This window comes from Penicillium nucicola (assembly GCF_028828085.1).
Source record: "Penicillium nucicola strain IBT 29836 chromosome Unknown utg000006l, whole genome shotgun sequence".
Lineage (NCBI taxonomy): Eukaryota > Fungi > Ascomycota > Eurotiomycetes > Eurotiales > Aspergillaceae > Penicillium > Penicillium nucicola.
The window spans coordinates 97,386-125,342 of NW_026643130.1; the positions used below are offsets into that span (position 1 = coordinate 97,386).

General features: G+C 51.2%; 15 protein-coding genes across 15 annotated transcripts; 7 read left to right on the forward strand and 8 right to left on the reverse strand.

Annotated features, from left to right (window-relative positions):
- Positions 1 to 438: 438 nt before the first annotated feature.
- Positions 439 to 3,827, reverse strand: N7511_006024 (cation-translocating P-type ATPase; the record flags this gene model as incomplete). Its single annotated transcript, XM_057128401.1, has 4 exons — positions 439 to 1,098; positions 1,147 to 3,217; positions 3,270 to 3,535; positions 3,585 to 3,827. The coding sequence occupies 4 exons, from the start codon at positions 3,825 to 3,827 to the stop codon at positions 439 to 441; spliced, it is 3,240 nt and encodes a 1,079-aa protein (XP_056982957.1).
- A 904-nt stretch (positions 3,828 to 4,731) lies between these two features.
- N7511_006025 (RING finger protein) lies at positions 4,732 to 5,708 on the forward strand (the record flags this gene model as incomplete). The annotated part of the gene is made up of 3 exons (XM_057128402.1): positions 4,732 to 4,817; positions 4,909 to 5,097; positions 5,417 to 5,708. The coding sequence occupies 3 exons, from the start codon at positions 4,732 to 4,734 to the stop codon at positions 5,706 to 5,708; spliced, it is 567 nt and encodes a 188-aa protein (XP_056982958.1).
- Positions 5,709 to 6,628: 920 nt separating this feature from the next.
- Positions 6,629 to 7,024, forward strand: N7511_006026 (cytidine deaminase family protein; the record flags this gene model as incomplete). Its single annotated transcript, XM_057128403.1, has 1 exon — positions 6,629 to 7,024. The coding sequence occupies one exon, from the start codon at positions 6,629 to 6,631 to the stop codon at positions 7,022 to 7,024; it is 396 nt and encodes a 131-aa protein (XP_056982959.1).
- Positions 7,025 to 7,061: 37 nt separating this feature from the next.
- pmeA (putative pectin methylesterase) lies at positions 7,062 to 8,140 on the reverse strand (the record flags this gene model as incomplete). Its single annotated transcript, XM_057128404.1, has 3 exons — positions 7,062 to 7,489; positions 7,538 to 7,650; positions 7,701 to 8,140. The coding sequence occupies 3 exons, from the start codon at positions 8,138 to 8,140 to the stop codon at positions 7,062 to 7,064; spliced, it is 981 nt and encodes a 326-aa protein (XP_056982960.1).
- A 659-nt stretch (positions 8,141 to 8,799) lies between these two features.
- Positions 8,800 to 10,077, forward strand: N7511_006028 (putative extracellular exo-polygalacturonase; the record flags this gene model as incomplete). Its single annotated transcript, XM_057128405.1, has 2 exons — positions 8,800 to 9,200; positions 9,270 to 10,077. The coding sequence occupies 2 exons, from the start codon at positions 8,800 to 8,802 to the stop codon at positions 10,075 to 10,077; spliced, it is 1,209 nt and encodes a 402-aa protein (XP_056982961.1).
- Positions 10,078 to 10,175: 98 nt separating this feature from the next.
- Positions 10,176 to 11,915, reverse strand: N7511_006029 (putative 2-methylcitrate dehydratase; the record flags this gene model as incomplete). The annotated part of the gene is made up of 3 exons (XM_057128406.1): positions 10,176 to 10,792; positions 10,843 to 11,620; positions 11,676 to 11,915. The coding sequence occupies 3 exons, from the start codon at positions 11,913 to 11,915 to the stop codon at positions 10,176 to 10,178; spliced, it is 1,635 nt and encodes a 544-aa protein (XP_056982962.1).
- A 421-nt stretch (positions 11,916 to 12,336) lies between these two features.
- Positions 12,337 to 14,220, reverse strand: N7511_006030 (DNA cytosine methyltransferase; the record flags this gene model as incomplete). The annotated part of the gene is made up of 2 exons (XM_057128407.1): positions 12,337 to 12,769; positions 12,860 to 14,220. 2 exons carry the CDS (start codon positions 14,218 to 14,220, stop codon positions 12,337 to 12,339), a joined length of 1,794 nt encoding a protein of 597 aa, XP_056982963.1.
- A 911-nt stretch (positions 14,221 to 15,131) lies between these two features.
- N7511_006031 (amidophosphoribosyltransferase) lies at positions 15,132 to 16,986 on the forward strand (the record flags this gene model as incomplete). The annotated part of the gene is made up of 3 exons (XM_057128408.1): positions 15,132 to 15,224; positions 15,280 to 15,732; positions 15,785 to 16,986. Exons 1-3 carry the CDS (start codon positions 15,140 to 15,142, stop codon positions 16,984 to 16,986), a joined length of 1,740 nt encoding a protein of 579 aa, XP_056982964.1. The 5' UTR covers positions 15,132 to 15,139.
- A 437-nt stretch (positions 16,987 to 17,423) lies between these two features.
- N7511_006032 (endonuclease III domain-containing protein) lies at positions 17,424 to 18,872 on the forward strand (the record flags this gene model as incomplete). Its single annotated transcript, XM_057128409.1, has 1 exon — positions 17,424 to 18,872. The coding sequence occupies one exon, from the start codon at positions 17,424 to 17,426 to the stop codon at positions 18,870 to 18,872; it is 1,449 nt and encodes a 482-aa protein (XP_056982965.1).
- A 343-nt stretch (positions 18,873 to 19,215) lies between these two features.
- N7511_006033 (aldehyde dehydrogenase family protein) lies at positions 19,216 to 21,157 on the forward strand (the record flags this gene model as incomplete). Its single annotated transcript, XM_057128410.1, has 3 exons — positions 19,216 to 19,404; positions 19,471 to 19,652; positions 19,711 to 21,157. The coding sequence occupies 3 exons, from the start codon at positions 19,216 to 19,218 to the stop codon at positions 21,155 to 21,157; spliced, it is 1,818 nt and encodes a 605-aa protein (XP_056982966.1).
- A 158-nt stretch (positions 21,158 to 21,315) lies between these two features.
- Positions 21,316 to 22,668, reverse strand: N7511_006034 (uncharacterized protein; the record flags this gene model as incomplete). Its single annotated transcript, XM_057128411.1, has 1 exon — positions 21,316 to 22,668. One exon carries the CDS (start codon positions 22,666 to 22,668, stop codon positions 21,316 to 21,318), a length of 1,353 nt encoding a protein of 450 aa, XP_056982967.1.
- Positions 22,669 to 23,695: 1,027 nt separating this feature from the next.
- N7511_006035 (uncharacterized protein) lies at positions 23,696 to 23,944 on the forward strand (the record flags this gene model as incomplete). The annotated part of the gene is made up of 2 exons (XM_057128412.1): positions 23,696 to 23,716; positions 23,771 to 23,944. The coding sequence occupies 2 exons, from the start codon at positions 23,696 to 23,698 to the stop codon at positions 23,942 to 23,944; spliced, it is 195 nt and encodes a 64-aa protein (XP_056982968.1).
- A 319-nt stretch (positions 23,945 to 24,263) lies between these two features.
- On the reverse strand, positions 24,264 to 25,291 carry N7511_006036 (uncharacterized protein; the record flags this gene model as incomplete). Its single annotated transcript, XM_057128413.1, is given in 3 exon segments — positions 24,264 to 24,944; positions 24,958 to 25,103; positions 25,147 to 25,291. The coding sequence occupies 3 exon segments, from the start codon at positions 25,289 to 25,291 to the stop codon at positions 24,264 to 24,266; spliced, it is 972 nt and encodes a 323-aa protein (XP_056982969.1).
- An 801-nt stretch (positions 25,292 to 26,092) lies between these two features.
- Positions 26,093 to 26,812, reverse strand: N7511_006037 (F1F0 ATP synthase subunit d; the record flags this gene model as incomplete). The annotated part of the gene is made up of 4 exons (XM_057128414.1): positions 26,093 to 26,122; positions 26,175 to 26,261; positions 26,324 to 26,719; positions 26,804 to 26,812. The coding sequence occupies 4 exons, from the start codon at positions 26,810 to 26,812 to the stop codon at positions 26,093 to 26,095; spliced, it is 522 nt and encodes a 173-aa protein (XP_056982970.1).
- Positions 26,813 to 27,156: 344 nt separating this feature from the next.
- N7511_006038 (nascent polypeptide-associated complex subunit alpha) lies at positions 27,157 to 27,954 on the reverse strand (the record flags this gene model as incomplete). Its single annotated transcript, XM_057128415.1, has 3 exons — positions 27,157 to 27,478; positions 27,531 to 27,589; positions 27,727 to 27,954. 3 exons carry the CDS (start codon positions 27,952 to 27,954, stop codon positions 27,157 to 27,159), a joined length of 609 nt encoding a protein of 202 aa, XP_056982971.1.
- Between the last annotated feature and the right edge of the window lie 3 nt (positions 27,955 to 27,957).

The following is a 27,957-nucleotide window of genomic DNA, read 5'->3' on the forward strand; positions in this document are numbered from 1 at the left end:
GATGCTCGGAGAGAAATTGAAGCATTCTGCCTCCAACCATGGAAGAGATGGTGGCATCGGGATACACCGGGTCTCTAGAGAAGAGCTATTGTTAAAAGGCACAGAGCATAGATGATGAGCAAGAATTTCGGTAAGGGTTCGTATAGACAGACAACTTTAAACAAAGAAAAATGTGCTAAATTAGCAGTATACGAGCCCATGTCGAATACTGAATTTGGAAACACTCTCTCTAGGCCGAAAATGGCCGGTTTCCCAGCAATTTCTATGTCGATATCATACGAAGCAAAATAGGGTGTCATAGGAGTATAAGAAAAGTCCTGCATTAAACTCAAAAGTATTGGTATCTCTCTAAATGTTCATAATAGCGAAGATCCATAATCTCCGAATGCAACGTGTGTGTAAATCTATGCAAAAAGAAGAATCGCTCAACCGGTGTATCTACACCATTGACTGTTCCACCTTCATCTCACTGGCCTGGGTATCCGAGCGGTCCATAGTAGTGTAGCGACTGAAATCTCTCAGGCCCCTTCTCTCGCCTCCAGGCTGCTCGCCCGCAGCTTCAGCCTTGCGAGCTTGACGACGGAAGTAAACACGCTTGCACCACTTCCAACTCTCAATACCAAGGAAGAAAAGGATAGTCTCGACAAAGACAATACCCCATTCCCAGGAGATACTGCTATGCTTGAACACCTTGTGGTTGATAACGGGGATATAGAGAATCGGGAAAGCAAGAACAAATCCAGTCATGATACCAAAGAACAGAACCTTGTTGTTCCAGATATCGTGCATCCACTGGGTGTAGCGACGCTTGGAGTCAGGCTGCATCTGGAAGAAGCTGCGGCGGAGGTTCATCATCTCCCAGGCGAGGAAAAGCGCGAACCAAGTCATACAGGTGAATGTTGTTGCACGGGCACGGAAGACTGTGTCGCAGGTATATGGCTTGTTTGGATCATTGTATTGAGTGTTGCAACCCATAGCGAGATTACCATCGCCCCAGCGGAACATGACGAGCGCGAATGCCGAGAGACAAAGGGCTGCCATCCAAACTCCATAGACCAAGGTGTCGATGATGATTTCCCATGTGAAAATGCCTTGTTTCTATAGGACTGTTAGTAGGGTTCTGATCATAGGGATAGTGAAACATACGCTTTGTGGGGGTCGGTCCATCACCTCTGGGGCGGCAGATTCCATTCCCAGGCCCATATCAGGAAGGCCGGAGGTAATCATGATGATCCAAATGATCTCGACAGGTGCAATGGGGAAAACAGACTGATTGCTGTCATCTTTAAAGGCGAGACCAATGAGCAAGGTGAGGGCCAGGGCAACATTTTCTGCGAGAAGATGCAGAACGAACTTCTGGATATTGTCGAAAATACGACGTCCTTCCTCGATACCGTTGATGATAGAGGCAAAGTTATCATCCGATAGCACCAATTCAGATGCATCCTTAGCGACATCAGAACCATTCTGGCCCATGGCAATCCCGACATCAGCACGTTTGAGAGACGGGGAATCATTGACACCATCACCAGTCATAGCAACATACTTGCCACGACGATGCAGAGCATCAATCATGCGAACCTTGGTATTAGGTGCACAGCGAGCAATGACTAACGGAAGCGTGGGCAAGTCGTCAATTTCATCCTCAGTCAACTTATCGAACTCGTAAGCAGTCATCACCATCGCATCGGCAACGTCCTTGGCGATACTATCCATGTTTGCAGGGATAATTCCAACCTGGGCTGCGATAGCGCGAGCAGTTCCGGGGTGGTCACCAGTCACCATATGGACAGAGATTCCAGCCTTGTAACATTGACTGATAGCACCAGCTGTCTCAGGGCGAGGGGGATCATAGAGACCGATGAGACCATAGAATGACAGGTCCTTCTCAATTTCCTCTCGAGGAAGAGGCTCGCCACCTTCCTTCGGGTCGGCAGTGTGCTTTCGGCCAGCCATGGCAAGTACTCGAAGGCCCTCTTTAGCTAGGGCCTCCATGTTCTCAAGAATCTCATCCTTGATCTCGTCATTAAGGGGAACGGGCTCACTATCAGCCTTCCATTTGATTGTGGTGCATGCCTCAAGAACGCGCTCAACGGCACCCTTTGTGAAGATCATCTCACGAGACTTCTCTGAGTTTTCATCGCGCTTAGAGAAGATAACTGACATCTTCTTCACGCTGGAGTCAAATGGGTACTCGGCCTGTTGCTGCCAGACGGGTTTCTCGCCTTTGGTCCAGCGTTCCAGGCCCCAGTCGAATCGAGAGGCAAAGACTTGAATAGCGATATCTGTAGGTTCGCCACGAGCTTGCCAGCCATCGTTGGCGGTTTCATGGATATGAGCGAGGTTGGCCATAGAAGCTACGTCCAAATATTCCTTGAGGGCATCGTTGTCCTTCAGCAGATCGTCTGGACTTGAAGGTTGGCCGGTGGACTTTTCGTCAAGTTGGATAGGCTGCTCAGGTACCAGACTCAAATCGCCATCCTTTGGGTTGAGGGGGTCATTCGAAGATCCGACGGAGTATGTGCCCACAGAGGGAATCCAGGCCCTCTTAGCGACCATGCGACCTTGTGTGAGAGTACCCGTCTTGTCTGAGCAGATATTAGTGACAGCACCAAGTGCTTCCAGAGAGTCCAATTTTCGGACAATCACATTTCGCTTCACCATCTGCTTCGTTCCGACGGCCATTGTAATTGTCAATACAACCACCAAGCAAGCCGGAATCATAGCTAGACCGGTGGCGACGGCATAAATGATAACCTCACTATCTCCGCGCCAGTCGTTAGAGCCAGCCACAACAATGGCAAAGATCACAGCAATGGCAAACAATAGCAGAGCCAATTTGGACAATTTCCGTTGCAACGGTGTACCGACATTAGTGCCCAAGAAGCGTCCAATGGCATCGGTGGTGGTCAAAGTCCAAGCCTGGATATACCATCTCTTCTTGGTTTCTCCTTCAGGGCCACGCTTCACAGGGCGACGCTTCGAGTCTGTTCCGCGCAAGGCCATGGCAATAGCTCCAATTTCGGTTCTCATGCCAGTTCCAACAACCACACCACGGGCACGGCCACGAGTCACGGTGGATGAGCTGTAAGCAATGTTGAGTCTATCACCTGGACCGGTGTCGGTGTCAAACGTGGCAGTGGCGTCTTTCAGTACTGGCAGAGACTCGCCAGTGAGAAGGGCCTCGTCGGTTTCGAAATTGAACGCCTCCACCAATCTACATTCGTTAGCATGGATGAATATTAAGAAAAGAATGGAGTATTACATACCTGACATCAGCGGGCACTGTATCTCCCACTTTCAGTTCCACCATGTCACCAGGTACAATCTCGTTGGCTGGCACGGTGGATGTTTTACCATCGCGAGAAACAACACCAGTGGGTGAACTGAGTGATCGCAGCGAGTCCATGGTCTTCTCTGCTGCGTAGTCCTGGTAAACGCCGACCACGATGTTGAGAGCAATAACGGCAGCAATGAAGCCACCTTCAATCCAGGACTGAATGCCGAAACTGACAGCCATGGCAATAATAAGGACCTACATGTTGTTAGTCGCGAGTCTCCGATATTCCAGCTCATCAACTTACCAGCATCATGGCATTGGCAATCTGTCGAATGACAATCTTGGCGAGGGAGACGCCTTCGTCTCCCTCCAGCATGTTCTCACCATATTTCTCCAGCCGTAGCTTGACTTCTCCCGAGGTCAATCCATCATCCGAGTTTGTGCCTAATTCGCTGATGACATCTGTGTAGGTGAGAGAGTGGGCAGGCTGAGAAAGAGGTTGCTGTGTCTGGTCGCCCTGGCCTTTCTCCGCTCTATCCTGAGACATCACGCGCGGAGAGAAGAAGGGGGGTCTAGTCGTATGTGTAGCAGGGATGTGGTGTAGTGTATACTTCTATAAGTCTCTTAAGGAGGCGTCATGTAGAAGGTATCCGCAAGAGAATGAGAGTCCATACACAGAGCAGAGTTACTTCTTTTACGCGAGAAGAGTATAGAGTAAGTTTGCTTGATTTCTTTTCCTTCTGTGGTGCCGGGGGTGTTTCGGGGTATAAATAAGGTCTAGTCGGACCGGATGGCGAAAGCCCGCCTGCAACCAGGTATGTCCTCCGGAGGACGTAGTGGTTAGATGTCTGGGGAACCGACCATTCTCCGATATCTCACCCAATCAGCCACCATAACCAAATCTCGGTATGGAGCGGACTCTTGGCGCCTTTGATTCGTTTTTGGTTCTGGGGAGAGGATGACGACATGACTCTCGGCGCTGACTCGGCGGCTGGCCACGCGAGGAGCTGTGGGTGCTGATTGGCTGCGGAATGCCAAGAACCTCCCGGAAAGTCTGGGCGGAAGCTCGGCGGGCGGCGACTGGACTCCCCGATCATCTATTTCCGTCGGGGCAACACGACTCGTCTTGGCTGGAAATGTCTTGGCTGCTCTTGGTTTCTTGGGGTTAAGGTCTTGGCAGGTGAGGTCCGAGAGTGTCTCCTTCAAATCCGCCCCGGTCTGCCGTTTGACTTTGGATCAGACGTGCTTTGAGAGAGAGAGGGTATGGGAACTCAGTGATATCTCACTGCACTGCGGTGCCTATTCATAATACACCCGAGTGATCCGAATGTCACACCGTGTCCCTTGTCCCACACTCTCCAGGGCATTCTCATTGGACCTATTGGGCCTATTGGCCGATACTTGAATTTTGATTGAATTGTCGTATTCCTGCTTCACTCGCATGATCCCACATGGAGGAATCAATGCCCCGCGGGGAGATCATCGGGGTTGTGATTGGGGGTGTAGTGATATTTGCCCTGATCAGCATGATTCCGTTGTGAGTGTGTCCCCGCATAAGTCTTGGCTACGCCCCCTCATGCCTGCAAATACTCTCCAAGTGATTCCCTGCTGAAATTCATCACCGGTAGAGCCATCATCTGGTGTCGCCGACGGGTCAATCGCGAGGCTTCATTGAATCGCAACGAGTGGAGGCTCGGGAATCAACAGACCCAACAACTGCCCCTGCAGGATGTCTTGGGCCATCCAGTCTCGGTGGATCGATGGCTGGAAGAACAGAATGTGCCCACCAATATCCAGCAATATGGCCAAGACACTTGGTGAGTTGTTATCTTCCCTGTCTCGCATTGCACTCTTGGCCTGGATGATGTTAGTGCGGGGACATTAGGGCTGGGCACAAGGCTGAATCCGCCTTATTGGGCGCATCGATGTCTTGTCGGCAATTTTCAAGGCTGGGCAAGACAATCTGGCCCGCGCATTGCCTGGTCTCAAATCCTGTCAAACCGTGTCCATCCGATGTCAATGCCATGCCTGGTCCTGTCCCATGTTCCTGGATGATATCACCTCTTGGCCAAACAGTTATCAACACACGACCAATCGCTTGAACCTTCTAGAACCGCGGCTAACACACCCCCACAGCTCTATTTGCCTCTGTGCATTGTCACTTTCGTCGCCGATCTATCCGACCTCTCCACATCCAGCCATTCTAGCCCGGGGTCGACGCCCTAACTCCCCAATTGAGGTCGAGGATCCCCATGCACGCGCGGCCCTGGACCCTGGCCACGAGCCCATCGTGTTGAATCGATGCAAGCATGCATTCCACCTGGCATGTCTAAGATCTTGGTTTGAGTATCGTCGGTACAAGTGCCCGATTTGCCAAGCTTCGTATTCGCCCGAGGAGGAGGCAAGCGGATCAAGACCCTCATCTTGATATTCTTTTTTTCCCTGTACGATTGGCTGGTTGGGTGCTCACCTTTGATATCCATGCGCATATGCTTGAGGTCACAAGACCGGATTCCGCTCTAGCTTTGTATTCAATTTGCCTTTATGATATCCAATGCGCTCGAGATATTATCTCGGGGACTTCATGTCTTGTCTATGCAAGTTGCTTTAAATGACATATGCATTGTCTCCTGATCAACAAGTATTCCACGAAGCCGCTATGCATTGTAGCCAAGTCATGCAACTGGTCATTCCAAGTTCGATTCTCATTTTCCACTTGAGTCCGACTTGACATCATCCGAGATTTCCGTATCAAAGCAAGTTTATTCTATTGTGACATATCATGAAAGGATCTTGAGGCCTTTATACTCGCCACTCATGACATACGTATGTAGTTCAGATTACCGGTCTAGTGCCAGCTCAGTCAGACCTCTAGCTCCTGCTTCTTTCGTCTTGCAGCCCTTCATTCGAATGAAGGATACTACCCAACGCTATACAAGCCCTGACGAATGCAGAGGCAAATAGCGCATGGTTTCTAGCATTTTAAACAGGTTGACGTGACCACCAAGACATTTCGGGTCTTGAGTGTGAAGGGGTCTGGTTCTAGATCAACTTTCCATAGGTGGCACTTCGTACTTCGATGCAAAATAGAGAAGTAGCGTAAAGGATTCCAACATATTATTCAAAACTTGCTTAATGTTGCAGATGAAGCACCTTTTGAAGCATGTACTGGCCACCTTACCCTTGGCTGCGTTGACTTGGGCGAGTCTCCCGCTGAGTTTGAGTCGGGCACCGGAAAAGGGTAAGGACATGCCAGCCCCGTCAATCTCACCGCGTTCCCCTTCTCATCGCCCTCGCATCTTCTTCTTCTTCTTCTTCTTCTTTTATATCTCCTCGTTTATTCTCAACATGTCCCTCACTCCAAAAGAGTACCAATTAGTCGACCTCGCAAGAACAACCATCAATTCAATTCCCAAATCAGACATTCACAGTGTCGCCAGCGCAGCCCTCTCCGAAACGGGACAAATCTTCTCCGGTGTCAATGTCTTCCATTTCACCGGTGGTCCATGTGCTGAACTAGTCGTTCTCGGTGCTGCCGCTGGCGCAGGAACTCAGAAACTCACACATATCGTTGCAGTGGGAGAGGATGGTCAAGATGGAGTTATCATGAGTCCATGCGGTCGCTGTCGACAGGTCTTACGGGATCTTCATCCTGGCATCAGAGTTGTTGTACAGAAGAATGGAAATGCAGTCTGTGTATCTATCGATGAGTTGCTACCTTACGCATATGATCTTCGAGATTGAAATGCTTCACGATTGAAAAGACATAAACATGATTCGGTCAATAGCTTGAATCAATCCAAGAACCATAATCACTGCCCAAAACAGTCTTCTTGGTCACTCCTGCCGAGATCGAAGTCTCATAGAGTCGGTTGGAGGTGTCAGCTCCGTCTCCCGAGTTGTTGTACTCATAATACAAGGGAGTAGCCCCGTCAGCCATTGTAGTCCAGCCCTTGGCATTGATCAAGCTACCGATATTGGAATTTTGGTAGATGACACGAGCTAGAACACGCCATGGACGACCGAGATACTGCGTACCATCCAGGGTCACACCAGAGGCAGCCTTGATGTTGCAGTGATCAATAGCATACCAGGCAGTGTCGCTGGCTGTCTCTCGCGACATGGCAGTGATGGCACCAGCGCCATTGGCGATAATATCACATTCACCGAACCAGGCCGAGGCATCGCCGAAGATAAAGTCGACGTTTCCTATCACTTGTTAGCATCGTGAGTACTAGGTGATTGTGCTGGACTTACCCTCAATCATGCAGTTGGAATAGTACTGGGTTCCAGACTTGGCGTACAGGGTGTCCTGGTATCCAGAGAACTGACAGCCATAGAAACCGAGTTGATCAGCATTTGCAACGAGTCTATCAGAGTCAGTGTCCTATCCAATCCGAGAGAGAGAGGATCAACTCACGCCACAGCCTGCGATCCCGCTCCGTATCCATTCACCACATTGATGTTATACATCTTCAATCCATCGGAGACAACATTTACCGTGGCACTCTTATCCAAACTTCCCGCAGTGGCGGAATTGAGAGAATGCGTAATGGTCACCGTATTCTTCTTATAAGAGGAGGTATCAGCAGTCTGTCCATACAGAGTCAGAGCACCACCATATTTCACGGTCACCTGCTCGGTGTAGGTGCCCGTCGCAATGTAGATACACGCATCAGCAGTAGACGAGCCAAGGGCCGAGACGGCAGCCCCGACACTCGAGTATGTACCACTCGCTCCGACGGTTAGACATCCTGAAGGCGCGCTCGTCCTCGCTGTGCGACGGAGTAGTTCTGTCGGGGCCCCAATGACCCCAGTGCCAAGGGTTAGGGCTGAGAGAAGAGGTTTGACCAGATGCATAACGTGCGAACTTGGCTAGAGAGGAAAGGATCTTTCTGAATGTGCGGTTGCATGGATATTATATGCCATTCTTCCGGTATAACTGACCCGCCAGTCATTATTCCTGACCATGTTCTCCTGTTTCAAGGGTCAGCACTAGCTCTCTATAGTTGAGACATGCGCATGATTCCCCACTTCGATATTCCCGTGAATGACAGGCGCATGCAGGGACTTTTTATTTAGGCCGATCTATTTCTGAGATCCCCGAGGACCCGTTGGCTTATGTTTAGTCAGGGGTCAATCATGCTCTGGCTGGAAGTCCTCCAAACCAGGAGTTGGTAGCTCCGAACTGTATACAGTTAGATCCGGGGAAATCAACAAGAAACAGCCAAGCGAGCGTCATGTCCCTGGAACTAATTGGCGGCAATGAACTAAATCCCCCGTCTCCTGTCGGTCCAGCTGAAGAATGACGATCAAAAAGACAAGTCCGCCAAAAATATTCCTCGAATAGCGGGGCGCGTTTCAGAGACGTCTCCCTGAAGCATGAAACCTCCTCTCCGACGCTAGGAGAGATTAGCCTGATCTGAAGGATTCCTACCTGCTCGGAAAGTATAAAGAAGAGATAGACATAAATTCGCTACTAAGTTCCTCCCTAAATGCAAGATTAACCACCAACCACCATGCCATCCCTATCCAAGACCCTCACAGCCCTCGCGCTACTAACACAAACACTCGCGTTGACTCTAACAAAACCACTCAACTCCCGTGCATCAACCTGTACACCGAAATCAGGGGGATCATCTTCAGTGGATGATGTTCCAGCCATCACATCCGCCATTGCATCATGCGGAAATGGAGGAACAATCATTATACCTGCTGGAAGTACATACTACTTGAACAGTGTGCTTGACTTTTCTGGTTGCACTGGCTGTGACTTCCAAGTCGAAGGTCTACTGAAGTTCTCATCATCGACAAGTTACTGGGAAGGCCGTACAGCCATGATCAACGTGAAGAATATCAATGGCCTTAAGATTCGCTCCTTGACCGGAAGTGGAGTGATTGATGGGAATGGACAGAATGCGTAAGGGACCTGTTGTTCTTCTTTGCAGTAACTGATCCCCGATCCATACTCACGCCGTGCGTTACATAGATGGGATCTCTTCGCAAGCGACAGCAGCTACGCCCGCCCAACTCTCCTCTACATCACAGGCGGCTCAAACATCGAAATCTCGAATCTTCGCCAGAAAAACCCACCCAACGTCTTCAACTCCGTCAAGGGCAACACAGAGGGCATAACCTTCTCCAAGTTGAAAATGGACGCAACCTCCAAGAGCGACAACGCGCCCAAAAACACCGACGGTTTCGACATCGGTGCCAGCACCGATGTCACCATCAGCAATGTCAACGTTAGCAATGACGACGACTGTGTCGCCTTTAAACCAGGGTGTGACGGTGTCACAGTCACGGATATCACCTGCACGGGGAGCCATGGGCTATCGGTTGGATCTCTGGGTAAATCATCCGCCGATACAGTAAAAAACATTTATGTCTCTGGCGCGACAATGATCAATTCCACCAAGGCACTAGGTATCAAGACATACCCATCAGGCGGATCTCATGGTCTATCCACTGTGAGCAATGTGACATGGAGTGGAGTTGTGGTCCAGGGGTGCGACTATGCGGTTCAGATTCAGAGTTGCTATGGGGAGGATAGCGAATACTGTGAAGACCATCCCGGGAATGCGATATTGTCTGGCATTGTAATTGAGGATGTTAGCGGTGTGACGAGTGGGAAGTATGGAGCTGTGACGGGCAATTTGGATTGTGGATCTGGGGGCATTTGTGATGTCAAGATGAGTTCTTATACAGTGAAGCCGAAGTCTGGCAGTGGGCAAATTCTTTGTGCGAACACGCCGTCTGGTTTGGGGGTTACGTGTACGGCTGGGGCATCGGGGTAATTCAGGGAAAGAAGTGTATCTCTATACAATTTTGCGGTATAAGTTATATATGTTCACGGTGTAATCTTAGTCTCTTTCTTCGTTGGTCATTGATCGGGTTACGAGCTGGCAACCATCTTGTCCTTGACGTAAAGGTCGACGTATTGGTCGACATCGTAGTTCTCGAGCTGAGCGCGGTCCCAGCCCACCTGCAGTAGCTCATCGACGCGAGCCTGGTCGAAGTGTGCCTCGAGGTGGCGCTTGTACTTGGCTAGAATCTCGGGCTTGGCCTCCTCACGGCGGAGGCGGTGGCCGAGAGGAGCCTCGACGGCAATCTCATCGAGGACAGTGCCGTCGTTCAAGGTAACGGTCAGCGCGTTGGGAATGGTACGCTTGGTTGGGTCGTGGTAGTCAGTGGTGTACTGAGTATCCTCAACACAGCGGATGCGCTTGCGAAGGTCCTCCAGCAGAGGAGAGGTAGCGGCCTCGGAGCCGTCGGCGTAGTCGCTGGCCGTGAGACGGCCAAAGACGAGCATGGTGGCCACCATGTACTGCACGCAGTGATCACGGTCGGCGAAGTTATCCATCTCCTTGAACTGCTTGTCGATGATGCGAATGCAAGCCTCGTGTGTGCGGTTGGTGATCTCCTTGATATCCTTGGCGCTCTTGCCCATGGAAGCGAGTTTGGCATTGACCTTTTCGGCGGCCTCAATGGCAGTCTGCGAATGGAACTCGGCTGGAAGAGTTAGTATGCTCAATTGTTATTGGGAGTGATAAGGCACTTACCAGGGTATGAGACCTTGAACAGAACGTTCTCCATGACGTAGCTACCGTAGGGGCGCTGGAACTGGAACTTCTTTCCCTTGAACAGGACATCGTAGAAGCCCCAGGTTGGGGCTGAGAGAACAGTGCGCAGACCTCCCTCGCCCTTCTGGACCTTCAAGACCAGGTTGACGGCACGCTGGCAGGCATCACCAGCAGCCCACGACTTGCGAGACATGGTGTTGGGGGAGTGACGGTAGGTCCGGAGACTCTGGCCGTCCACCCAAGCCTGAGTAATGGCATCGGCGGTCTGCTTCTCCGTAAGACCCATCATCTTGGAGACGACAGCAGCGGTCGCAACCTTGACGAGAACAACGTGGTCAAGGCCGACCTTGTTGTAGGAATTCTCCAGAGCAAGAACACCCTGAATCTCATGGGCCTTGATCATAGCCTCCAGAACATCACGGATCTTGAAAATCTTGCCGTTACCAAGGTTTCCACCGGCACGATTGGTGCGAGAGATCCAGTCTGCCACGGCCAAAATACCACCCAGGTTGTCCGAGGGGTGACCCCACTCAGCGGCGAGCCAGCAATCATTATAATCGAGCCAGCGGATCATAGAACCGATGTTGAAAGCGCCGTTGACAGGGTCCAGCTGGTACGGGGTACCGGGGACACGGGTACCATTGGGAACAACAGTGCCGTCAACAACGGGACCAAGCAGCTTAGCGCACTCCTTGAACTTCAGGGCCTCCAAACCACAGCCGAGTGTATCCAAGAAGACCAGACGAGCAGTGTCGAACTGTTCACAGTAATTATTAGCCTGATTCAGGGTTCCAGTTACCCGCTCCACTTACCGCCAAGTCCGAATCCACTTTGTAGTCGTGGATGTACGAGGCCATGTCCTGGATCTCAGGGTCATAGGCCTTATCGGTAGGCACCGCAGGAGCGGCAGATTGACGAGCAGCCATGGTGGAAAAGCGAGGAGTACGTGTAAGTGTAGGAACTGAGATGCGAGAAGAAGCGAAAGCGGGCAGTCTGGAGATGCGGGCCAAAGTGCGGGGAGCCGTGTGGGTCAAGCGCCTCACTGGCAACATAATGGAAGAGAAGACAATGGGCACAATTGACCAGGAGAGAATGAAGTTGAAGGTCAAGGGAGAGGTAGCGATCAAGGCCGTAGAGAAGAGAGAAGAAAGGAGAGAGGAGAGAGGGGAGAAAGATGAAAGATGGAGAATGGGGGAAAGAAAGGGATGTCAAGCTGACTTCATGCCGAGGGTCGGTTACTGTCGGTCCGACACCTGTTTTGTTTGATCTACGGGGAACTTTTGGCGCTTTAGTGCTGGGGGTCTCGGTGAATCGATTGATTTGCAGCTATACAGCTATGGAATCTGTTCTCCGAACTCGGGGGAACAGGTATCTCAATGCGAAAGTCGGAGGGATCATGGGGAAAGGAGCAAACCCACGATACATCTCAGTGTGCTTCCTCGGACCAATTGAACCTCACATGGCGATCGGCGATTAATGCCAGACTCCATTGGCCTCCTGTGCGTCCGCTTCTCGTAGGCTGTGAGCGATTTCGGTATAGATGGCCTTTGCGAGCAAAGGGGGCACCGCATTGCCAATCTGCTTTCGCACATTACTCTCGGAAAACTCAAATTCCATGGGAAAGGTCTGAAGACAGGCCATTTCACGCGCCGTAAAGGGTCTCAGTCCTGTAGGATGGTAGTTATACTCTCCACCGCCGCAAGTGATGGTTTTGGCTGGTTGATGTCCGTTGAAAGGGGCGCGGTGGGCCAGCGCCCAGCGACAAAGGGCTTTATCGACATCGTGATCAGGAGCATCATCAGGGATGGCCGAGATCGCAGACCAAATGGTTGCGCGAGGGAGCAGTCCAGGGGCGGAAATCAATCCGTGAGTGGGTTGAGGGAAGTGAGGAAGGATCTCTCCGGGTCTGGTCACCTGGTTAGCCTTGCCCTGAATACCTTCGTTTCTTTCTTCTACTTGTTCTCTCTCGTTCTGTTTCGCTTTCTCTTTCACTTACCCCGCAGCAATCACCACCAACCTCTTTCGCTCCTGAGGGACACCATAGTCGTCGCAACGCAACACTGCCCAGCGGAGAGAATATCCAATCTCCACCATGTCAAGAAGAACCCGATGAAAGATGTCCGTCCATCGTTCAGGCAATCCTGCGGTTTCTTCCATGGTCAGAACCCGAGGCTTTGCACTCTGGCACAAAGATCCGGCAGAGAAAATGCAAGCCGAATTAGCATCATCCCGGCTGCAGGTGACTGTGTGGGCAGGGGAGAATGTCTGACACGGAGGTGAACAGTGGCAGATGTCCACACGCATCCAGTCAGGGTCATTGGTAAGGAAATTAAAGAAATCAGAATGCTCGATCTCCACATGATCAAAGTTGCGCTGGTAAGTATCGACAGCATGGTGGGAATTGTCGACAGCCCATTTAATGTCCAATCCAGCTTGTTTGGCGCCACAGGACACTCCACCACCGCCACAGTATGCATCACCAAAGGTATATGTTTGCGACTTTGGAGTGACCGTAGCCGTGAGGTCGATAACCTGGTCATCTTCATCTGTGTCATTGGTTGAAGCCCGGCCTTCTCCGAAAAAGGCCGTCTTGCCCTTTCCTCGCCATTCGTCACGAAGCTGGATGGATGTCTTTCCAAAGCCTGGGTCACTCTCACGGAAGTTGAGGTATTCAATCGCTGTCTGATCAGCTGTCAATGATTGCTGGCCAGGGAGGATGACAACGCCCTGCTGGCGAATGGTAAGTTTGAGGCGGCATGTGAGCTGCGGAGTGGGCTCATCGAAATCGGCGCGATGGTTGGTGAAGCGAATCTTGCAAATGCGCCTGACATGCTTGATACCCACCGAATCCATCTTCTGTGTGATCCAGATCAATTCATTCTCCTGCTTTGGGAGATACATCATGACAAAGGGATGCGTGGCACGGAAGAGACGACGGCCGGTGAAGCGCACGTCGTAGGGCATAGGGTCAACTTGCTCAATGCGCATAAAAGATCCATCCTTGAGTTCCATTGACATACCAGTACGGTAGAGGATACCGCCGATGACGGTCTCTGAGAGGTGACGGTCCGAGATAGGTTGTCCGGATGCCGGACGGTTCATGGCCCGATGGGAAGACCGAGCAGACTCAATAAGTGAGCCAGGTTCCATTTCATCAGCGTCAGCTGCACCAGAGGGACCTGAGATATCTTTCATCTCAGAAGTGAGGATCTGCACGTCCTCGTCATCCTCAGAAAGAGAGGTCAGGTCAATGAGAGCCTGAGGGCTCGGAAACGTTGCCTGTGCAAATATGCGTGCAAACGGGGAAGACTCAATCTTTCTCTCATTCTCATTATCCTCGCTCATGGCCAAATCCATGACGTCGGTGATAGAACTCCGGCTTCGTGTGACCGGGGGTACCCGAAAGGGGAGACCGAGATGCGAGCTCGGTCGATTGCTGCCATATCTGAGGTGCAAGGGGGTTGCAATTGAGTATCAAGAGAAGAAGTGAGGTCAGAGAAAAAATAAAAGCGAAGCCTCAGTGGTCTGGGTCTGATCTCACCGGGTATCGAGGTTGAGATGAGAGTCGAGATGCACAAAACGGGCAAATTTGATCTGAAGTGAGAAAGTGCAAAGTGCGGGGTAAGTGACTTGCTGAGCAAGCTAAGTATCTCGAAATCGATGCTATCCAGAAACTGAGAAACTGAGAAATTCTGCTATACTATGTGCTACGCGGCTACGAGCTGGCAAGGCTGAGGGTATATCTACTCATTGAACAAAGCGCCTCAGGGTCAACAGAAATGTGAAGCATGAAAGACAAATGACTTCAATAAAGACACAGTGTTCAAAGCCATGACGGTTCATATTTGTTGTCTGGTTGTTCCTGTAGATATCACTTCGCCGTCGTAGAGATGCCGATTTCCCCTTTCGGCCACTAGGGCACAGCTGACTCATCCCTGACTAACCGGCCAACGAGAAAAAAAAACTCGAGCTCCACCGAACCAAACCACAGAACAAAATTTCACTATGGAGCGACTTTCCTCCTCTTCTCTCCTGGGTGGTGATTGTCTATCCCTCTATCCCCCCTGATTTCTGTGAGTTGCCCTGTTTCTGTTTGGTTTTTGTTGTGTTCACCCCTCTCTATGATGAATTTGGTATTTTTTATAGATGTTAGACTTCCTAAGCAATCATTGCGGAGAAACATCCATCCTGATTTGAGACATTCCTCTATCATGTGTGCATGCAATGGGTGGAATTCATGCTAATGCTTCTACTCAAAACAGAGAACCCCGCCAGGATGTGTGGTATTATTGCTCTGATCCAGGCGAACCCCTCATCCGCGGCTGCCGTGGATCTCCACGAAGCCCTCTACCTCCTCCAACGTGAGTTCGGTTTATAATCCCCACGTGCGACCGCGAGACTAAACGCGTCGGACAGATCGTGGTCAGGATGCAGCTGGTATTGCAACCTGTGCGTCCGGGGGTCGGATCTACCAGTTGAAGGCCAACGGCATGGCTGCCAAGGTCTTCCAGGATGGTGCCAAGGTGACCAACCTGCCAGGTTCAATGGGTATTGCCCACCTGCGCTACCCGACCGCTGGATCCAGTGCCAACGCCGAGGCCCAGCCGTTCTACGTGAACAGCCCCTACGGTATTTGCTTTGCCCACAATGGTAACCTCATCAACGCCCCTGAGCTGAAGAAGCACTTGGACTTGGAGGCCCACCGTCACATCAACACCGACAGTGACAGCGAGCTGATGCTCAACGTCTTTGCCGATGAGCTGAGCGAGACCAAGAAAGCCCGTGTCAACCACGAGGATCTCTTTGCTAGTTTGACTCGCATGTACCAGCGCTGTGAAGGTGGCTGGGCTTGTACAGCTATGCTTGCCGGTAAGACTCACTCTCTTCGTTTGATTCATTTGATATAGTGCTGACTGTTTAGGATTCGGTATCCTCGGTTTCCGTGATTCCTACGGTATCCGCCCCTTGGTGCTTGGCTCCCGCCAATCCTTGGATGGACCCGGCATGGACTACATGATGGCTTCTGAGTCAGTAGCTCTGGACCAATTGGGCTTCACCAACCAACGCGATATCCAGCCCGGTGAGGCTGTCATCATCGCCAAGGGTGGTGAGCCGGTCTTCCGCCAGGTGGCTCCCAAGAAGGCCTACGCCCCTGATATCTTCGAGTACGTATACTTTGCTCGCCCTGACTCTGTCATGGATGGTATCAGTGTGTACCGTAGCCGGCAACGCATGGGTGACCGTCTCGGTGCACGCATCCTTGATGTCCTTGGCCCCGAGGTTGTCAAGGATATTGATGTGGTCATCCCCATTCCTGAAACGGCCACCACCTCCGCTACAAATGTGGCACAGTACCTGAACAAGCCTTACTGTCATGGTTTCGTCAAGAACCGCTACGTCTTCCGTACTTTCATCATGCCTGAGCAAAAGACTCGCCAAAAGGGTGTTCGTCGCAAGCTCAACGCTATGAAGGCCGAATTCAAGGACCGCAACGTGCTGCTTGTTGATGACAGCATCGTTCGTGGTACCACCAGCCGTGAGATTGTCAACATGGCTCGGGAGGCCGGCGCTAAGAAGGTCTACCTTGCTAGCTGTGCCCCCGAGATCACCCATGCTCACATCTACGGTATTGACCTTGCTTCTCCACAGGAGCTTGTCGCTCACAACCGGGATGCTCAAGCCATCGCCAAGCACATTGGTGCCGAGAGCGTTATCTTCCAGACCCTGGATGATCTCAAGGATGCTTGTGCCGAGGTTGCCCGTGAGAACGGACAGGCCGAACCCCAAGACTTCGAGGTCGGTGTGTTCTGCGGTAGCTACGTGACCCCAGTGTCTAACGGCTATTTCGAGCACTTGGAGTCCGTCCGTGGCGAAGGCCGCAAGTCCAAGGCCTTGGACAAAGCCAAGGAAGCCGTTTCCCACGGCTTCGCCAACTTGACCGACTTCCAGATCGCCGCCAACGGCGTGACCATGGACACTAACGGCAAGATTATCCCCGCTCCTGGAAGCACCGAGTCTCTTACCCATCCTGAGACCAAGCCAAGCCATGAAGAGCACAACCCCAAGGTCTCCGACCGGATGGATATCAGCATCCACAACATGGCCGACCACCACGACGCATGATGATGACATACTCTTTCTTTTTCTATTATTATTTTCAAAGTTTACGCTGTCCATTTGGCAGTTTGCATCGGGAGTCTGGGAGTTTGTTTGAAGGAGCATTGTCATGCTGTTGGGTGGCTGATCTGCTACTATGCAAAAGCATTGAAACTACCAATACCCGGTGTCTCGTCTCGAGGTCATCTACTATATGAATCTAGATGAAGCAACGTTGATGTATCATGATTTTCAACCTTTAAATCGTAAATATCTTCTCTTTCAGTATGATTTACGCGATCCAAATTGATGTGATGCTGTAAGGCAGGACTTTGTGGCCTCAGGTGTCCATATTTTCAAGGTTCCTGTCTACATCATTCAACCGGTTTCTGACTTCTTCTTTCCCCCTCTCCGCGCGAGATGATGACCCTACCTCACAAAGATATTTAGTTCACTTTCAATCAATGGAGCATCGTGTCACTCGCTCTGCAGCGCGTGCTACTTTGGGCGGGGATATCAACCCGGCTCAAACACCGAGCACCGTCAAGGCGCCCAAATCCAAGAGAGCCAGAATCAGCAAGTCGGCTACAGCCAATACTACCGCCGTTGCCCATAATGGACCCAGTTCATCTCTGAAAAACAGACAGTCTGTCACAATTGCGAAGCCATTGGGTTCAGACGAACTGCCTCATAATCTCGGATCTTTGTCAATCCCACCAGCTACTAAAGAAACATCAATTGCTGGGTCCGACAAGGAAAACAATCCTATCAAGGGAGAAAAGATCGAAGAATTTGCTGTTGAGCTTCAAGACACTATAGACAAAGCTGCAATCAAGGTCGAAGAAACCAAGCCTGAAATCACCTCTTCTACCCGGAAACCCAAGAAGAACACTTATGGCCTGACACCTGGAACCTCACCCTTTCCTGAATGGGCCCAACCAAGTGCAGAAGAATGTGAAGAAGTTAATCGCTTACTATCCACCATCCACGGAGAGATTACGCCTCCAGTCATCATCCCGGAACCCTCTCTGACAGTGACAGGCTGTGGCGAAGTCCCATCAGTCCTAGATGCACTCATCCGTACTTTGCTGAGCGGCGCAACCACAGGCGCCAACTCAGCCAGAGCCTTCAACGGACTCGTGCAGCGCTTCGGCATCCTCACAGAAGGAATTGGGAAAGGAAGCGTGAATTGGGAAGCAGTACGACAAGCCACAGTGAAAGACGTCTTCGAAGCAATCAAAAGCGGTGGCCTAGCAGATATAAAGAGCAAGAATCTAAAAGGAATCCTGGACATCGTCCACCAAGACAACCAAACACGCCGAAATGACCTCGTCGCAAATGCCAACCCAGAAGAGGAAACGAAAAACGATAAATCCTACGAAATAGCCTGTGCAGACCAAAATGTCCTCTCCCTCAACCACATGCACACCCTCACCTCCGAAGAAGCAATGACAGAACTAGTCAAATACCCAGGCATAGGACCGAAAACAGCAGCCTGCGTAATCCTTTTCTGCTTACAGAGGCCCTGCTTCGCAGTTGATACGCACATCTTTCGACTAACCAAATGGCTCGGCTGGGTTCCTCCGCGCGCAAACGAAGTGACAGCGTTTAGTCACCTTGAAGTTAGGATCCCTGATCATCTCAAGTACTCCCTCCATCAGCTTTTCATTCGGCATGGAAAGAGTTGTTCCCGGTGTCGGGCTATCACAGGCGCTTCTAGTGCTGGATGGGAGGATGGGTGTGTGATTGATCATCTTGTTACTCGAACTGGGAAGAGAAAGGGCTTGGTTGGTGCTAGTGCCGTGAAGGCCAAGAGTAAGGGAAAGGCTGCAAAGCGGAAGAAGCAAGAGTCGGAGGAAAGTGAGAGTCTCAGTGATATTGACAGTGACCTTTCTGAGTTGAGTGATGATTGAGGCATTACTTCTGGGACTATGACTTAGAAATTATGATATATCCATATGGATGACAGCCAACAATGGCTGCAATACTTCGGCATGATGAGCTTTGCTTTAGCTATTTACTATTTAATATCTGAATAACGTGTCTTGTTGAGAGCCTTCTTTATGCCTCGGAGAAAGTAGTCGTGTAGATCGGCGTAGTCGGCCCGGCTGTGATCTTCAAAAAGTTCCCCCCCCTACAACTCACCAACTGCAATTGCTTCAATTCACGATGCATTGTCTGGCAAAGCACGTCCCGCCATCTGTGCTTTCCCTCCTAGAGGTATATTTACCTCCTGGATCCGCTGATCATGCCCCAATGATCGGGGTCGCGTTGGCCTCCTTAGTCGCCGTGTACGTGGGGTATCTCTACATCCAAACCCAGAAAGAAGCAGCAGTCGCGTTCAATGTTCCTATTCCCACTGAAGTGCGCAAGAGCCACACTGGCAAGTCTTGGGATGAGGCCCAGGGGCAGCAGAAGAAGGTCTTGGAGGATCAGGCCCGCGGGGTGAGTACAGTTGCTTGTGTTTTCCACTTGGTTCTTATACTTGTGCTAATCGCCGGTCTCTGACAGAAATGGAACGAGCAATTGATTATGAGCTACTGTCCTGCCGATGGAAGAGTGCTTGGCAATGGGATCAAGCCCGCTACAATCGACGATGTCAACGATGCTATTCGAGCGGCAACGGCTGCGCAGCGGGAATGGGCCAAGACTACATTTGCGGAGCGCAGGAAGGTTCTTCGGACATTGTTAAAGTATGTGGTCCTGTTGTATACCGTGGGATAGCTTCGAGAGACATGCTAATGTTCGCAGATATGTCCTCGACCACCAAGACGACCTCGTTACCGCATGCTGCCTCGATTCGGGTAAAACAAAAGTGGATGCCTCCTTCGGCGAGATCCTCGTCACCGCAGAGAAGCTCAAGTGGACAATCGATCATGGCGAGAAGGCGCTGCTCGCAGAGCGCCGGCCCACCAATTTCCTGATGATGTACAAGAAGAACATGGTCACATACGAACCACTCGGCGTCGTGGGTGCCTGTGTATCTTGGAATTACCCTCTTCACAACTTCATCGGACCCGTTATCAGCGCGCTGTTCACCGGAAATGCGGTGGTTGTCAAGCCATCCGAGCAGACCGCATGGTGTTCAGCCTACTTCCTCGATATGGTGCGCGGTGCCCTCTCCAGCTGTGGTTACTCACGCGACCTGGTCCACATGCTCGTCTGTCTACCCACCGTTGCGGACGCCTTCACCTCGCACCCTAGTATCGCACACTTGACGTTTATTGGATCCCGCCCTGTCGCCCACAAGGTCTGCGCATCAGCAGCCAAGGCCCTTATCCCCGTCTGCGTGGAGCTAGGCGGCAAAGACCCAGCCGTGATCCTCGATGACTCGCGCACCGTCAACAACCTCTCATCAATTGCATCCATCCTCATGCGCGGCGTCTTCCAATCTGCCGGCCAAAACTGCATCGGTGTCGAGCGTATCATTGCCCTTCCTGGTACCTACGACCGTCTCATCGAAATCGTCACCCCACGCATTAGATCCCTGCGTCTGGGCTCCATCCTCCTCGACTCCACAACCCCAGACATGGGCGCAATGATTTCTCCGGCCTCCTTTGCTAACCTAGAAACCCTCATCGCGGAAGCCGTCAAACAGGGTGCCCGCCTCCTCGCCGGCGGCACCCAACACGCCCACCCAACCCACACCCACGGCCACTACTTCACCCCAACCCTTCTAGTAGACGTCACGCGGCATATGCGCATCGCGCAAGAAGAACTCTTCGCGCCAGTCTTCCTCGTGATGCGCGCATCATCCGTCCAAGACGCAATCGCCATCGCAAACTCAACGCCCTACGCCCTAGGCGCAAGCGTCTTCGGCCATAACGCGACAGACATCCAATCCTGCGTCCGCAACATCTCCGCCGGAATGGTCTCAGTCAACGACTTTGGCAGTTACTACGCCGTGCAGCTTCCCTTTGGAGGAGTGCGTGGATCAGGCTATGGCCGATTTGCGGGCGAAGAGGGTCTGCGCGGACTGTGCAATACCAAGGCTGTTTGTGTAGATCGGTTCCCGAAGATTATGGGCACTGCTATCCCGCCCCGCGTCGATTATCCCATTCAGAAGCGTAAGGGTGAGGCTGGCGCTAAAGATGGTCGTGCTGCTTGGGAGATGTGTAAGGGGGTTGTTGAGACTGGGTATCAATTGACGATTGGTGGACGTGTTGCTGGAATTTTGCGGTTGTTGGGGAATATGTAAACTATCACCTAATTGCTGGTGATATTGTTTCTTGTATTTTGTACATTGTCATCTAGTAATACATGTAAAGTCATAATTTGTTCAGATATGTGCGAGTCGACTGCGTAATCCATCATGATTTATGCTGGCCGTCTATGTAGAATGCCACGCAAATGAAGCTATTCCTTCGAAGTAGGGGACTTGGTCACCCAGTAATTCTCCAAGCTGCTCATACTTGCAGAATACCAAGGTCGCAAGTACGAATCCTCACTGGTGCCTCTAAGATCGATATTCAGTGCAATGAGCAACTGACCACCCTCAACTAACATCCAATTCAGTTGACCACCATTGAAAAGTTGCATGCTGGGGCCATGGAGCTCTCTTAGGTGCTTGGGCAAATGAATCTGGAAGTCTGACACCCATTCAGCAAAATTGCCACTTATGTCAAATCGATTCTGGCCCTTGTGACCACGAGCTTTTGTATCGACAACCCACTGAGTGATCTCCGGGGAGTTGCGCGGGATGGACTCCGCGCTAGCACGGATGAGAGCCTCGAAGAAGCGCCAAGTAGGGGTTCCTTCTCGAGGAGCGAGCTTGGCAGCCGCGACAAACAGGTGAGAAGGGATCATGTACCGGGTCGGCAGATCTTCGGAAGCGTCCTCTTGATGACGGAAGACAAACTCATCAATCTTGAGAAGCGAGAGGAGCGCTTCGTAATTGTAATGGCGAATTGCATTATCGAGTCCTTCATGCAGAGCCTTGCGATCAACTTTTGTGGTCGTCGATGGCCGCTTGCGAGGCTTTGCTTCAGTCCAGTTGTTGGACGTCAAGCGCAGCACTTCCAGAAATTGGACGTCTTCTTGGGTAAAGCCATTGCTACGGCCGCGGAGGAGATGGGAAGGAAAGGTGCAGAGACCCAGAGCCGGCAAGGTCATTAACATATTAAGTTCACGGATTTTGATATCAAGGGACACCATGGGTTTAATGTCGAGGTCGAAATTGTAGGGTCCTTTGTGGCCTGAGGGACCGAATCGTGAGTAAATCTGTTGGAGTCGCTCTTTGAGGGGGCCAACAGCTTTGTATTGCGGATCGCCCACTCCTTGAAAATTGTGTTGGCTCTCAACATCCTTGCGGCCCATGAATCTCTTGAAAGCGTCCTGTTGTTGCTCATCTACCACAATGCCAGCATTGATCCAATACCGGTGAACAGTAAGGATCTGCATATCTGGGATTCTCTGGAGCAGGCGATTGGCTGTACACCATTTGCACTTGATCACAGCTTCTTGTAAAGTCTTGCGCTCATCTTCTTCAAGTGGGGTATAGTCGAACGGAGCCATCATGCGATCGATGGCCTTACTCCCGGAGTAGGTCCGTGGGTCGACCCAGAAAGCGAGGAGGATAAGCACACGGTAGACATTCTCGCGGGATAGAGCCTTGGATAGGAACGGCGATGCGCGCGGGAAGTTCAGTTCGAGTGAGAACAGAAAGATCTGTTCGATCACCTCGTGCGGAAGAGCCTCCAGCATAGACATGGTTCTAGGAGCTTGCGGGAGCGCAGTTGCAGGTGAGTTGGAGAGTATGTCATCTGGACGGGAGCTTGACCGGGAAGTTCGACTCGACGTAGGCTTTTTGAACTGACGGCCGCGTCTGCGTCTGCTGCCATTAGTGGTTGGCAAGGCGACCTTTGCCGTTCTAGCTCCATACTTATTCTGAGAAGTACTCATAAAGTTGCAGACTCACACCTTGGATCGAATGAACCAGGGCCAGTGAGCTCAGGCCATTTAAGTGAGAGCCAGGTCAAGTCAAAACATTGAAGTATAAAAAAGTCAATGCAGGGCGATAACACCCTCTGCGATAAGAGTCACCTGGTAAGTTAACATCATGTGATCCCCTGTCGAGCAAGGTCAGCTGACTAGTGTCAGGTGATGTGGCCCAATCTGGATATGTCAGGTGACTATCAAATGACGTCAATGACATTTAGCAGCAAAAAAATGTCCTTCAGCTGTCAGAGCAGGATGAAGCCCTAGAAGGAACCTGAAACTGCTTGAATATGGTTCCTCACACGTTGGACGATCCCTGATAGCAACGTGGGCCCATCATTGGCCAAGACAAAAAACCCTGTACCTTTTTGAGCTCCAAATCAAGGAAATGACGATATGACGGAATGGCTCAAACCAGTTCCTCTTGGGGGAACCTCACCTCTTCATACTTCAACCTGCAAGCCCCCCAGCCTTTTGTCATAACTTCTACGTCACTACTGCCCTATTGATAGTATTCCTGAAGCTTTGCATGAACTGTCTCTTGTCCATCTTCACCTCTTTGAGACACCAGTTACGTAGAGAGCAGATCACTCTAGGGCTGGCAACAATCGTCATTTAATCTCTTCCTCTATTTAAATCTTCACTGCTTCCCACCATACCTGCATCATGAACCCTTTCAGTGACAAAACCGTCCATACCCACGCATCTTCCAGCTCGGAGTCTACTTCTACAACCAACCCCAAGTCTTAACTACTTGACTTGAACAACACACAATACTTCATACCAAACTACATTCAAAATGGGTGCCGTCGTCTCCTGTGTATGTTACTCATCTATATTAGTGTCATCAACAACACCCACTAACATGTCCCAGATTCAAAGCGTCTTCCGCGCCATCGGAAGTTGCCTCATGGCTGTCGTCAATGCCATCGGCTCCATCCTCCACGCTATTATCAGCGGCGTCGTGACCGTGATCGATGTCATCATCTCTTGCCTCACCTGCGGCACATGTGGAAAACGCAGACGAGGCCGACGATCGGCAGTCTGAGAGGAAGCGCCTCGCTGCGGCGAGCCTACCTCTGACACCTTACACACTGAAGCATAATATGGGCCAGTGTGGGGATCTATGATTGTTATGGAAGCGCTTGACTTTGTCCTATTTTTTATTTCCTTTTGCTATTTGCTGTTTGCCTCTTGCTCTTTGCTATCTGGAGTACATACCCCGAGGCGCAATTCTTAATTTTGAATCATGAATCAAATGATAGGATATGACGTTTATCACTTCTTTCTTTCGCTATGCACATGGTATCGTAATATGGACAAGAATAGAGATGGAAATCACCTGGTGTTTCAATCCTAATGATGCATCACGACGTACCCTCTGGCTCAATGTATCGCAGCAAGTCCTCCTTTGCGTCGGCGGGGACATCATCCCATCGGTCATGTAGAATAGTCATGGCAAACGGATCCCCGGACCCAGATGCATACCGTCGAACCAGGGAGTAATGCGAAGGCTGTAACGGCCAGCGAGCAGGGACACGACAATTCGCAGCGCGGAAAGACATACCCAGTAATCGACGAAAAGGCTCGATCATTCGTTTTCGGATGAGACGATATGTAATCTCAGAGGAGCGCTCAGGGCAAACCTCATCCTCATCCAGATAAAAATCCGCAGACAAGAGCTGGAGAAATTCAAATTGAGAATCCGACCATGGGGACCGCAAGACTTTATCTGGAATACGACCTGGGCGGATAGCCAGAGCACAAGGCAGCCGAAAGAGATCATTCTCATAGTAGATATCATGCGGCTCACGGATCTGTACAGCACCAAAGTGGAACCAGATGGCGACTTTCCGGTCGATTCGAGACGACGCATTACTGTCCAGCTGCGCATGAAAAACCAGGTCTCCTTTCCCACGCCGCCCATTAACAGCCCAATCACACCCACCCAGATCCTCAAATCGGGCCTCTAAATTCTCCAACAGAGCCATGTCATCCTCATGGAAAACTAAGCCGGCACATTTCCTCCGAATTGTATGAAGAACATACTCTCGTTGACACCGCCTGAGCAGCGGAAAGGTACACCACCGACAAGTCAGAAGCGTAGTCTGAAGCTTCTGTCGTTCCTCCCAAGACAACGCCCAAAAGTCCAATGGCGGCGGCAAAAGTCCGGCGTGAAGAATCCCTCGCGCGAGCTGGGGTTCGTACTGCTAAACGCTAGCCGAATGAGCCAGGTATACAGCAGCGGACTGGAAAGCGCGTAGCTCAGCCGCGGTGATGCACGTGGGAGATTCACTTCGAGACAGTGAAGGAATATCAACTGGATTATTTCCACTGGGAGGGATTCCAGGCGCGAGCATGGGTCGGACAATGGGTTTGGGTCTTGTTGGCCCATTTGCTTTGCAGGTGACAATCTGGCTGTGTCAAGCTTGGGTGTAATATATTGATAACCTTATTGATTCTTTTCTTTATGCGTTTCTTTGGTTATTGCCTCTGTTTTTAGAACAGTTATATACTGCCGGGGGTTGAAGACGTCAATTAACAGATCTCGGGCATCTCAGTGGATGCAATGACCTCAGGGTACAGCACTGGCATGCCGACGAGCAAGCATCTGATCGTAAAGAGGCACCTGCAGAGTCGTCTCCAATGAGGAGAATTGAAGAAGCTCGAGGGGGAGGGGAAGTGGGTAAACGAGGTGAGTTGCGTGTCTTGGCGCCCTTAGAGCTCCGCATTGAGCATCAGGTCTGTGGCTTGATGCACCAGTTGACGCAGTATGGGGCTTTGACAGCTGTTGTTGCATGTTGCCGCTGGTTATGATCGGTGTTTAGTGCAAAGATGAGAAGATTGTGCGGTTGGTACGAAATTTGTCTCGAGATATATACCCTGACTCACTATGAAGTCTGAGTTTACTCTGATGCTTCTTTTTTCTATACATTCGTTCTATAGAAGACGAAACAATGCAGGGAACATTCCATGCAGCAGAAAACAACTACGCAGACATTTACTGGACAATTGAAACCATTGATAACGGAAACGACAATGTATGTTTCTATACACATCCCAGCCCACCACACTATCGGAGGTATCTGACCATCTACCGACGAAATAGCCATATTCTTGGCTCCAAACAACATGATCACGTAGTGTGATGAAACGAGGGATAACAAGGCGGATTTGAGGCCACAAGAGTCCGCGCTTAGACAGCGGACAGATCGCCGAAGCGCTCCTACAAACTGTATGAGTATCGATTCATTATCAATATAGTGGCCATCACATACCTTGTAGCCAGGGGGCATCCACTTGCCCTTGGAGACGAGAGAGGCGGTCTTCTCGTCGATCTCGGGCTGGGCGGCAGCAACCTCGTCCTAAATAAATAATCATGTAAGTGACATATCCCCGATACCTCATTCCAGCAGTAGATACTTACGACAGTGAGATCCTCGAAGGGACGGGCAGTCTCGATGTTCTCAAGGGTCTTCTGCAAGTTCTGCAGCTCGGCCTCAACCTTGCCCTTGGTAGCCTCGGCGTTCTGAACAGCCTGGGCCTCGAAGGCATCGATGGCCTTCAGCTGGCGGCTGACATCGTAGGAAGCAGGCTTGAAGGTCTTGAAGTGGTTCTCGATCTCGTCGACGATGGCCTTGTTCTTCAGGATACCGCGGTAGTGGCTGAAGTCAACGGTCTGGGGCTGCTCGGACAGGACGGTAACCTTGCGGCGGGCCTCGTCGTTGCGCTTCTTGAAGGATTGGAGGGAGATGGCGGTTTGACCGCGGAGGCCGAGCGAGCTCGAGACCTTGGCCCAGTCGATCTTGGTAGCGGCGCTGCGCTGTTCGGGTAAGGGGAGTTAGCGGGAGCCATCGAGATGGGTAGACTGGTTGTGCACCAGCTAAAGAAGAAGATTGGAACATACAGCAGCCATTGTGACGGGTATGATAGAGGTTTGGGGGGTGGGGAGAAGAGAGGGGAGTTCGATGTGCAGGGAGGTGCCGAAACGAGGAGCGCTCGGAAAGGTTTGGAGGTTGGGTCACGTGAGCCATGGTTCCGGGACCTTACGAGTATAAAATGGACAGCCCGAATCCATACGGGGATATCTCGCAGCGCACTGAATATCTATTCTATTCAGTACTGATTTAAATATATACGAAGAGAATTGAGATATTCTGTGTTGTCGAACAAGTCGGGTTCAATTGTTTTTGGGCTATTTGTGTACAACTATGGGCATCACCATCGTCCAATCCTTAGAACCTTATTGGGGCTCCTTCATTATATGCTGAGGGCCATGATGGAGTTGACGATATCGTTGTCGTTCTCCCGAAGAGCCTTGACAGCCTTATTGCGGGAAACGTTTGCCTGTGCCATGACCAACTCGATGTCCTTGGACTCGAGGCCAGACTCGTCAGCTGCCTCACCATCATCCTCCTCCTCTTCCTTGGACTCAGCCTCGGGGGCCTTGCCCTTGCCGAGGATCTCCTCCTCGTGGTTGTGACCGGCGTGGTCACCGGCAGCCTCGGAGGCAGCAAGCTGCTGGGCGGCGGAAGCCTGGGCCTGGGAGTTCAGGTCCTCAATCTTAGCCTCACCGAAAATGCTGCAGATGGTCAGTTGGAAATTTCATGGAGTAGGGTTAAAAGGTCACATACATCCAGCAGTTGGAGTTGGGGGAACGGTAGACCTCGGGCTGGTTAACAACGAAGAGGACCTATGTACACAATTAGTATCAGCGCATTCATTGGAATGTCGTAGACCACCACCAAGCAAGGTGCAGGTCATGAAAATGCAATGCAATGTTCAATTCAATGACAGCTGTGGTGGCAGATCTCACGGTCGCAGACATACGTTCTTGGGGCGGCGGAGAGTGACACGGGTGATGCCAGGGACGAGCTTCAGGCCGAGCTTGCCAATGGCCTTGCGGGCCTTCTTCTCACCACGGGAGTGGACAGCGACGGAGGCACCGGCGGGGATGGTGGGCTCATCGCCAGCCTCGGAGCCAGACTCAGAGGAGCTCTCCTCGACGGTCTTAGCGACCTCGTCATCGTGGATTTCTTCAACGCGGGGATCAGCCATTTT